The 11,102-nt window shown below is 45.8% G+C and overlaps 1 protein-coding gene across 2 annotated transcripts in view; it reads right to left on the reverse strand.

Annotated features, from left to right (window-relative positions):
- Positions 1-11,102, reverse strand: part of PACS1 (phosphofurin acidic cluster sorting protein 1) — a 1,493,664-nt gene that overhangs the window by 272,597 nt on the left and 1,209,965 nt on the right. For both annotated transcript variants that reach the window (XM_085625739.1, XM_085625738.1), the window contains one exon: positions 1,666-1,708. In XM_085625739.1, coding sequence (XP_085481865.1) covers positions 1,666-1,708 — 43 coding nt within the window. The remainder of the gene's footprint in view (positions 1-1,665; positions 1,709-11,102) is intronic.

Genomic DNA, 11,102 nt, shown 5'->3' on the forward strand with positions numbered 1-11,102 from the left:
CTCTGGTGACATTAATATGTGCTTCAGAATAGAGTTAACACATCACTCCTGAATCCAAGTATAAAAGTCAATATGTAGTTAAACCATAGATGTATGCAGAAGATATAATCCTGAGGCAAATATTATCAATAAGTATGTAAAATGTCAATAAGTAAGACGTGTGAGGGGAAAAAGGTTTACTCATCAATGGCACAATGGTCAGGAGGGAAAGTTAGAGGACTTAAGAAAATCTAGCTATGATCTCAAGAAAACTACACAGTTAACGTTAGCAGCAATTACCTTTGGCCACCCTATGACTGCCAGGACAGGACCTAAGTGATACTATCACTTAAAAGACATTGTACAATGTATTTCTCGACTACGTAACCATGGAAAAATGTATCTTCTCAAAAGAACAGTCATTACTTGAAAAAAACATTCCGGGTTCTGTTAAGCATTAGGCTGATGTTACTCCTTTTTCCATAATAACCTTTGTAGTATTGTCTGGGGTGGCGAAGTGATGATGAATTCTACCCAGATCTGTGACTGGGGGTGAGTGTCTGAAAAGTTTCAGCACTCCATTCATCATCTCCTTGTGTTATCTCTATTCGCCCAAATTTGGCAGGGTATGCCCAGACGCGGGTCCCCTGCTCACTTTACCACTGGATTCAAGCTAGCCTGGCTGATGAGGGGTGTTACCCCGAAACCAGTCCCAGGATGCTGGTTTCCGGTCCAGGGAGGACCTGGCCTGGCAGTTCGAGCCAGTCTGTTACCATGAGGCACAGTGTCAAGACTGATTTGCATATGGCTGGGTCCAAACTGGGGTGACGAAGTGAGCTAAAGAACGATGATTGATTCTACCCAGATCTGTGATGGGGGGGGGGGGGGGGGGAGGGAGGGCGGCGTGTCTGAAATGTTTCAGCACTCCGCTCATCATCTCTTGTGTTTGCATTGTCCTCTATTGCCTGAGAAAAGTAATGACATAGCTAAAAGCTACTCTCACTCTAAAAAGGTCCATGAAGATTATGTCCTTAAACATCACTGTAATGTGTTCCTCTTTATTTTATGCTCTTCTCTTAAATAAACGTTTCTTTATTGAAAACCATCCACAATTAAACATGGTACATTTAGTTAACTCTTTTGGTCAGAGAATGTTTAGTTGATTTCAAGTACCTCTATGTGGATGTGCTTAGCCCATTTAAGCACGACAATGACAAAAAAGCTTTTAGATAAAAGATTTAAAGCTCATGCACCCTCTTCCAGTCTACATCCTATGAATAATCAGCAAAAAAGGAAAAACTGAAATGTACTAGTTGATAGAACATTATTTAAAGCAGGAACTGCGGAGCAGAGGATGTAGAAAATAGCAACAAAGGGTGATTGAAGTCTTTGTGATCTAGCCTTTTAAATGGAAATGCTGTCATGTCCCATCAATACTGCCAGACTACTAGTAAATAGTACCAACACTTGTCTACACTGGAAGATAGAGACATTATTTGTCCATTTGTTATTCAGATATTTAAAATAAATGTAAAGGTACAGATTTCTAACATCACTACAATTTGGATCATGCATATCTGCAGCAATGTATAGCAGGGATGTTGTTGAAATTCTAGAAGGAAAAGAAGATTACACCCACAGTGAACACTAGCTAGTTCAAAGAGGGAGCTTAATAATGATATCTACCTGTTGTTGCTGGGGATTGTTCTATCAGACCCACCTTCACCACCTGCAAGGCAATGAAACAAAGACATTTAGAGCCATGCTAAGATAACATGTGAATCGAAGAAGCTATTGCACGTAATGTGCACAAATCTTAAGCACACTAATTGCCAGATGTCTGTGTGTGATTTCAAACTTTTACAACTGGGCTATGAGCTTGACTGCTTTTATAGTTAAACACAGGCGATTGCTCAGGATGAAATGCTAAAGAGCTGTTAGTACACAAATTACATTTGACCATGAGACAACTGCGATCTGAGGCAGCTTGTTGAGAAGAAAAAGTTACTTACTTCTGGTAACAACATTTCTGGTGGCTACATAATCTTCCCACACATTTCTTACCATAGGACTAACATTCTGCTCTCACATTGAGGGAACCTGCATGGTGAGCAGCTCACAAATTAATTCCCTTTCACTATGTCCATGGCCACAGGAAGATCGTCTTCCACACCATCCTATTTGTTGATGTATTGGACAGTGATGGCACTGTCTGAATCTGAATGGTGTTCTCTCAGATGAAGGGGTGCAATGCCTTTATGGGAAGATGAATTACCACTCTCTACCCTGGAAAGTATATGTGATGATGCTACTCAAAAGCATACCGAAGTCCTCATGCTATCACAAGCACCAAAGCCTGACAGGAGGGGTACCATGACCACGGTAGTTTGGGCCTGTGGGCTGAATGGATGACCGATTAAAAAGCTGGAGGGGCTCATCCACCAGTGCACATCTGAATGAACTAACAGAAAGACTTCTACCCGAGCCAAGAAACTCCCTTGATATTGGAGCCACTGCTTTCTCAGGCACCAACCACTAAAGGGCTCTCATCTGCTATCTGGCATGTGGCAGCAGCATGAGGCCATAAACCAAGTAGATGTAATATGTGCAAAACCAATATCTGCGCTGAATCAGAAACTCCGGAAACCTTCCACTAAATATCCTCGAAGTGGGAGGAAATGTGTCGAAGTAGATCATGTCCAGAACAGATAATATGGGTTGATCTCTGTATTGGAGTGAATTAAGACTTCTGGCCTTGACAGTACATAGTAAAATCCAGATTGTGGACGAGAGACATCATGCACTTGAAAGTCTCACCCGTTTCAGACAACCAATGATTTAAACACTGCAAGCACTTCATTCAGACCTGGAGTTCAACCCACCCAAGACAGAATTCCTATTATTTAACAAGAACAACAAACCAGATACAACAAAAACCTGGCTTAATAACAGACTTTGATGATTTCGTACCTCAACTCCCACTGAATGCCGAGTCACTTGGATTCACCCTGGACACCAAGTTCCCCCTCAAGGGACAAATTGCCACAAAAAAAAAAAAAACAACGCTTGGTACCAGCTCTGTCTTTTAAAGAAATTCAAACTGTTTCTTCTAGAAAGCAACTTCAGAACTGCTGTTCAAGTCCTTGTACTCTATGGTGGTAATGCCCTAATCAATGACCTCCCAAAATTCACACTGGCACCCTTAGGGGCATATTGCATACCACAGCACATCTTATCCAAGTACAGAAGAAATATGATCACATCACCCACATCCTGATGGAACTCCATCAGATCACCTTACCGGCACACAACATCTTCACAACTACCTGCAGTAATTACAAAGGCATCACAACCAGCACTCCTGAGTACATTGCAGACAAACTCACCTTCTCTGATGGTCCCCAGCATATCTGCCACTAGGGCACTATCAGACGGTAGACTAAGAAGGGTAAAAAAGAAAAACAAGACTGCAGGCCTTTTCCATCTAAGCACCCAGGAACAACATCCCCATATCCATCATGATCGCCTCAATGCTGCTCCACTTTACGAAAGAGTCCAAACTCATTTCATTAAAGAATACCCCATCAGAATGTATTAACCTTCCATAACCCAGCTTCCTCTCACATATCATTTATTGACTTAATGCTAGTCTTTGACCATGTGCATTGCTCCTCTGCCTTTGGACTTGTTTCGCTCTGAAGAAATGCCATATACATACACACGCTAAAGGTGTTCTAGGACCAGCACTGGGGACTCTGCCTACACCAGCCAGTCATCCAAGTATTACATGGACTCTTGACATCACAGTAAGGCTGCCACAATAGCCAGAGCCTTTGAGAAGACAAGGGTGCAGTAGTGCATGTCAGTGGGGGCTCTTTCTATAAGGCTTCGGGGGGGGGTTCCCTACAAATTATAAACACTGGATCCTCTTTTTCATTAGAAACAGACTGCCATTTATGTGGAGAAAGAAGTGCACATGTTAAATGTTTTACTAACAACACAATTAAGTAAAGGGTCTAGCTTTAAAAACTGTGCTTAAACAAGTCTTAAGTTAAAACACTTGTTCTACTAATTCACAGCGCCCTGTGATTCACATCCCTCAATCATCGAGATAGTTAGCAAAAGCTTGATAGTGGGAGGGAAAGCAGATGGGTTTTATTTATTAAGGACTCTGGATCACCTTGTCACACATCCCCAGCAGCACCTCAGACATCTCATACCGAATGCTCTCTAGGAGATCGTGTTTTAAAGTGAGTGTGCTATGAACCACAATGCTTGCCTTCATCTGCTTGGGCTCCAAATATATACTATATATTACTGCTCCGGCTCCAAATATATTCTATTTATTACCAAGACACAGATCTCATTGCAGACCCCATTGCAATCCCCTTCACCCGCTGGTCATAGGAACCAAAAATTGCCACTCATTGATAGGGTATGATTGATGTGCAAGCTGTAATGCACTAACCAAATTAACAAGTCCCTTACCTTCGATAATCCATTATCTGTTAGAGACAATATCTAGCTGCAGATTCCTTACCCTTGAATTTTCCAAACTTCAGACTTGATCTGGAAATTGTTTGCGTGGGCAGTACCCCTGAGCGCTGTCAGGTGGCTCCATTTGGTTACGAGTGGTGTCCTCCGTGCCGGATGTGACAACATGGTCACATATATAGGCGCTGCCCAGGCTCGCAGACATCAGTTGCTTTTCACAACTTTCCATGCCAGATGCGCAGAGCCATGAAGTGAACCGACTAGTGTGTGCTAAAACTAGACCCCTGACAAGGGAGCAACCTTAGCCCTATAAATATGTCTGCAGAGCAGGGAGGCATGGGTGGGTCTGTAAGGAATCTGCAGCTAGATATTGTCTCTACCAGATAATGCATTACCGAAGGTAAGTATCTTAGTCACCTGATAGAGACTTCTAGCTGCAGATTCCTTACCTTTGAATAGATGCCCAAGCCATACCATCCAGGCAGTGGGTTGCGGACAAATTACTAGACTAAAAGGTCCTGCAGGACCCAACGGTCAAAATGCCCATTCCTGAGGACCTGGCTGTCCAGAGAGTAGTGTTTAGCAAATGTGCACAGGGAAGTCCACATTTCTGCCTGACAAATGTCCAGGACTGGCACCCAATGAGCTAACACTGTGGTCACAGCCTTCCCTCTGGTTGAATGAGCCTTTAAAAGGGCTGCTTTTTAGCCAGGGCATAGCAGATCTTTATACAGAGAATGAACCAGTGTGAAATGGACCACTTCTATACTGCCCAACTTTTTTTAGCCCATGAAGAGTTGGTCATCCAACGGGAACTCTTTTGTGCATTCAAGGTTAAATGACAATGCTCTTTTTGGGTCCAGATAAGGGAGTACCTCTTCTTCCGTAGAGCGTTGTGGAGGAGACTAAAAGGCAAGCAGTGTAACCGACTGACCCAAATGGAATGGGGTCACCACTTTAGGTAGAAAAGAGGCCAGGGTACAAAGCACCACCTTATCCGGAAAGATCAGAAGATAGGGAGGTTTGGATGATAAAGCCTGCAGCTCACTCACCCTCCGGGCAGATGTTATTGCCACTAGAAAGGGTGTAAAGATGTTAAACAGCTGGAGGGGACAATTGCGTAACGGCTCAAAGGGAGCACATGAGGTAAGTGAGAACCAGGCTCAGAACCCACAGAGGCATAATGAAGTGTGTAGTGGGAAACGTATGTACAAGCCCTTTCATGAACCTACTTCAAATAGTTGACTTTGTAGGAAGCTGCCTCTCTATATACACTAACAAAAACAGGTATAGTGTGCAGAGAGTCCAGTGGATCCCCAGAAACTTTACAGAGGCTAAAGTAGGTAATACCTAGGCCAGTGCTAAACAATTGATGCACACACAGTGGCAATAAATGAGGCACACACGCAATTAATAAATCCAAGACCAATTTATAAAAATAATAATTGGTTACATTTATTTTGTAGCACCACAGAACTTCATCTTAGGTACATACATTTTTCAATGGAAATACTTTTCAATATCAAAAGTGACACTGTGCAATATTCTGACTTTGCAATGTTAACCTATGGGAGGATGAAATCTTTCAGCATACAGATAGGTAACATAGACTTACAAGACCAACCTTCAAGAGTTAAGATCAGTATTGGGCAAGGTTCAGTTTAGCACCAACGTACATCACCAGCGGAACAGGGGCGGCCGGATGCAAATACGGTGTTGGGCGCCCAATAAAACTCAATGAAGAATGGGGCAATCGAACAGATGCGGCTTACAGACAAGTAACCGCAACTTGAGGGAACAGTCTCCAGGGGTTGAAGCAAGCACTGGTCAGGTTCCAAGGCAGCACCAACAGTACACCACCAGCGGCACAGGGGCAGCCAGGTGCAGGGTGACAACACAGCTTCAGGTGCCCAAAGTTAAACAACGGAGAAAGGCCAAATTGGAAAAGGGCTGCAGGATCAGGGCAGGAGGCAGGTCAAAGGAATCCAACAGCTGGAGAGGTGTGTTGCGATGCTCGGGAACGTAGGGACACCTTTGGTCCGCTACACCAAGTCCCAGGGGCGGTAGGTGCAGGGTTGCCTTTGGATGTCTGAATCGGCTTACGTGAGCAGGCCGTGGTTGAGAGTGTACCAGTGCAGAGGCTGCAGGAGACGTTGAGGAGTCCAGGAGGGGTCAACCCACAATGAAATCGGGCTCCGGAATGCTGGGGAAGCTCACTGGGACCCGTGGGACACCTGGAGTAGGGCCGGAGGAGTCGGATGCAGAAGTAGGAGCAGGGCTTCGCGGTTCTTAAGGTCACAGAGGCCTTTACTCACAGCTTGCTGCTTGTGAACAAGTCCGCTGTTCTATGGAGATCTTGATCTTTGTCTAAGGCAGGCAGTCCTCTCTGGGTTTTTTGTGGTCACTGGGCTTCAGTACGAGTCGTCGTTTGGTGAAGGATCATCGAGGGCTGAAGACAGGCCGGTAGGGCTGGGACTGGGTCCGTTGTTCTCTACAGTCTTCTCTGCTGGTGTGGCTCAGTGGTGACCAGCTCTTCCTAGGTTGTCAGGAACTAAAGATCAAGGTCTGGCGATGCCACCTAAATACTAGATCTAGTGGCGTTACAAGGGAGAGACAGGTAGAGGCCAATGGGCACCTTAACTGGGGTGTCTACACCCTTTAATTTGCCCACCTCCTGTGGGAGGACATAGCCCTAGTCCTGATTGGATAAGTCCCACCATCTTCAAGATTGTGGCTCTGAAAAGTGTACTTCACTTCGCCTCCAGCACCTGAGGGGTGGAGTTGACAGGGGGGGCACACCACCGGTTCTTCTATTCTTGCTTTGTTTTCTCGCATGTCTTCCAGCCAAAAGAGGGGTGAGGACAAGAGGGGGGGCTGCTCCTTCTAACAGGAGAGACTTGTGTCACGTTACAAAGGTGGCAAGGCTTTTGAAGCTCCCCGCCACAGGTGGCTCTTCATGACCAGGGGAAGGTGTGAACACCTCCACCCAGGACAGGCTGTGTTCTCGACCTCTGAGCATGAAGGGGGCTCCCCCCATGACATCAGAACACTGCCTGGGGCTAGCAGGCTGGCCTAGGCCAGTCAGTAACCACATTAAGAGTTGGTAGGTTTCAAGGGACCCCTCTAAGGGGTCCTCTGTGTGCAATTTTTAATAAATATGAAATTGGGATCAGTGCAGGTATATTATGACGAGATGTTTGGAACCAAACATCCAATACTTCAGTGAAGCCATCATGGAGCTGGGTAACTCGTAATGACGAGTGTCCAGCCCATATACTTACTATGGCATCCCTGGTCACTTACAATAGCCAGGAATCAACCTGAATATTGCAGGGGCATATCTGCTCATGCAGATATGACCCCACAGGAGATATAGTGCAACCCGCCTTAGGGCTAAGGCCTGCTAGAGGTATATCTTACCTATATCCCACGCAGAGTCTGTGGGCATGGTACACAGAGATGTGTGCCATGTCGAGTCTTCAGTTTTGTCTGCACCTAGGCATACACCCTGCAATGGCAGAATACAGGGCCTCAGTGAGAGGACCGTAGGGTGGCACAATTTGTGCTGCTACCCTTGGGTCCCTCTTCAGTGACAATGTCCTAGGTACCAGGGGTACCATTTACTGGGGACTTACAAGAGGTACTGAAGTGGTGCTAACTGGGACACAAAAGGTAAAGTTTCAGGAAGGAGCTCTGGCACAGGGGACCCAGTTGTGCACTTCCAGTCAAAATTCCATCATTTGCCAGGCAAAACGTGGGGCCTAACAATGTCCACATTTCCTACATGATGACCCCCCAAATGAAAGAGGTTGAGACTAACCTTCCCCTAGAGAGTCTTAATCATGTAAGTGTAAGAACCTAGAAAGGACATCTGCATTGGCATGGGCAGTCCCAGGTCGGTGTTCCCCTTCAAAGTCCATTCCCTATAGGTATATAGAACACCTTAGCAGTTCAAGATTTTCACCTTTCATTTACATTAACCATCAGGCCTAGTGTACTTCAACTAACAGCATCAAACAACGAAATAAGAAAGCCACACAACATGAAACAAATCAGACACCAAATTATATGAAAAGATTGTACTTTTATGAATTTTTAGACTTCACAATGAGAAAAATCCACCAGAGTCCTGTGCTCGGTTTGAACAAGTTAGTGAGAGCCACACAGGGATGAGCTCAACTTCTTCAGGGACCAAACCACAGCAAAAGCTTCCCTCTCAATGGCACTACAAAGCTGTTCTATGTGGAGTAGCCTTCTACTGATTAAAGTCTCTGGCTGGTCTTGACCTTGGTAATTTATTTGGGATAGGACAACTATCTCACGTTTAGAGGCATCAGTCTACAGAATGAATTGATTCGCATAATCTGTAGCTTTAAGAACAGGTGTAGAGCACGTTGCTTCCTTCAGAGTGTAAAAATCCTTTGACAGCTCACTACCCATTTCACCTTTTTGGGCATTCTTTTGGACGTCAGATCTGTGAGGAGTGCCACAATGGTGCCATAATCCCTCACAAACCTCCTAAAGTACCCAGTCAAGCCAAGGAAGGCCATGACTTAAGTGGGTTGTTTGAGCCACTCAGTCCAGAATGGTCTAGATCTTGAGCTGTATTGGAATGAACCTGGCCTCCACCAATAATGTAGCTCACATATACAACCTTACCCTGCTCTATCTGACACTTACTTGTCTTGATAGTGAGGCCTGCACTTCTCAGAGCCTCGAGAACATTCCCAGGCGGATCAGGTGATCCTGCCAGGTGGAGCTAAAGACAGCAATATCATCCAGATATGCTGCACTAAAGGATTCTAATCCAGCAATGACTTTATTCACCAACCTTTGAAAAGTGGCAGGTGCATTTTTCAAACTAAAGGGCATCACACTGAACTGATAATGCCGATCTGGGGTTGAAAATGCAGATGTTTCTTTTGCTTCTTGAGTCAAGCCTATCTGCCAGCACCCTGACTTGAGATCCAAGCTAATCAGATACTTGGCTGCTCCCAACCTGTCAATCAGTTCATGTGCCCATGGAATTGAGTGTGCATCGGTTTTGGTCACAGCTTTGAAGCCCCTATAGTCCGCACAAAACCTCATTTCTTTCTTACCATCCTGCTTCCTGATCCTCATCTGTAACCATGACATGGTCACATCTGCCCTGTCATACTAGGGTTTAAGGCGGTTGACATGGATGACCCTCTTGGGGTACCAGCCAGAGCCAATGTCCACCAGATAGTTGACCCCTCCTTTTCTTTCTAGGATAGAGCCCACTCCACTTGTATTGGAGAGCCCTAGGAGCCACTGGCTCCAAACCCCACACCTTCAGCCCTGGTTGGAACTCAACCATAGAAGCCTTTTGGGAATACCATTGGTTCTGGAGCTCCTGACTAGCCCCAAGGTTTTTATTTGCTTTGTCCATGTATTCAGCCATCCTGGAGCGGAGGCAAGGCACATAGTTCACTATATCTCCTTTTGAGTTTTTCAGGGACTCCACCAATCATGCCTTTCATGGCCTTGTTAAATGTTTCAACAAGGCCATTACACTGTGGACGGTGGGGGGTAGTGAACTGTTAGGCCATTCCACACTCCTTCCACAGGTGTTTCAGGTAGCCAGGCATGAAGTTGGTACCTCTGTCTGACACCAACTCCTTAGGGATGCCAACCCTGGTAAAGATACCAATGAGGGCTCTAGGAGGGCTCTAGCCACTGTAGGGGCAGGGGTACTTCTAAGGAGAACAGCCTCAGGATACCTGGGCGGCATGATTCACTACCACCAGAATATATCTATTTCCTGATGCCTTAGGAGGGTCAAGGGGACTAACAATGTCAATCCCTCCCCTCTCAAAGGGAACCACAACCAAAGGAAGTGTGATTAAGGGGGTATTTGGTGGCCCACCTGTCATGCCACTGGCTTGATAGGTGGGCCTGGAGTTACAAAACTTCTTCACCTTCTGGTGCATCCCTGGCCAGTAAAAGTGGCTGACTAGCCTACTCCAAGTTTTGGTCTTGCCAAGGTGTCCAGCTAGGGGGATGTCATGGACCAAAGTGAGGAGGAATTCTCTAAACGCCTGAGGCACTACCACTCTCCTTGTGGCACCAGGTTTGCGCTCTCTGGCCTCAGTGTAAAGGATTCTCGCTCCCAATAGGTCTGGTGGGAACCACTGATATCACTGTCTTCCTGTGTAGCAGCTTGCTGTTGCAGGCTTTTAAGAGTGGAACAGGTGTTTTGCCCCTCGAACAGCTCTTTCCTAGAAGGTCCCACTGGGCCCAAATGCTCAGCCTGGCAAGGCTCCAACTCCTGAGGCTCAGTTCCCTTTAGGGCTTACTCTTCTTCCTCCTGAGAAGAAGGGACTGGTGTCTGATTGGAAGCAGTCTTCCAGACTTTTCACTTGGAGGGTTGGGCCATTCTTCCAGGCTCCAACATCTCTTTTTCCCCCTGGGCTCTGCTTTGTGCGCATCTTTTTACACAAACCTAAGGAGGGAGTGCAAGCATTTCTGCATGGATTCTCAGTTCTGCCTCAGTCCAGGCTGAGGACTCCAAATCATTGCCAAGTAAACAATCAACTGGTATAGATGAATAGACTGCTACCTCTTTCTTTCCAGCAACCCCTCCCCAGTCAAAGGACACCATCGACATG

Source organism: Triturus cristatus, chromosome 9 (assembly GCF_964204655.1).
Source record: "Triturus cristatus chromosome 9, aTriCri1.1, whole genome shotgun sequence".
Classification (NCBI taxonomy): Eukaryota; Metazoa; Chordata; class Amphibia; order Caudata; family Salamandridae; genus Triturus; species Triturus cristatus.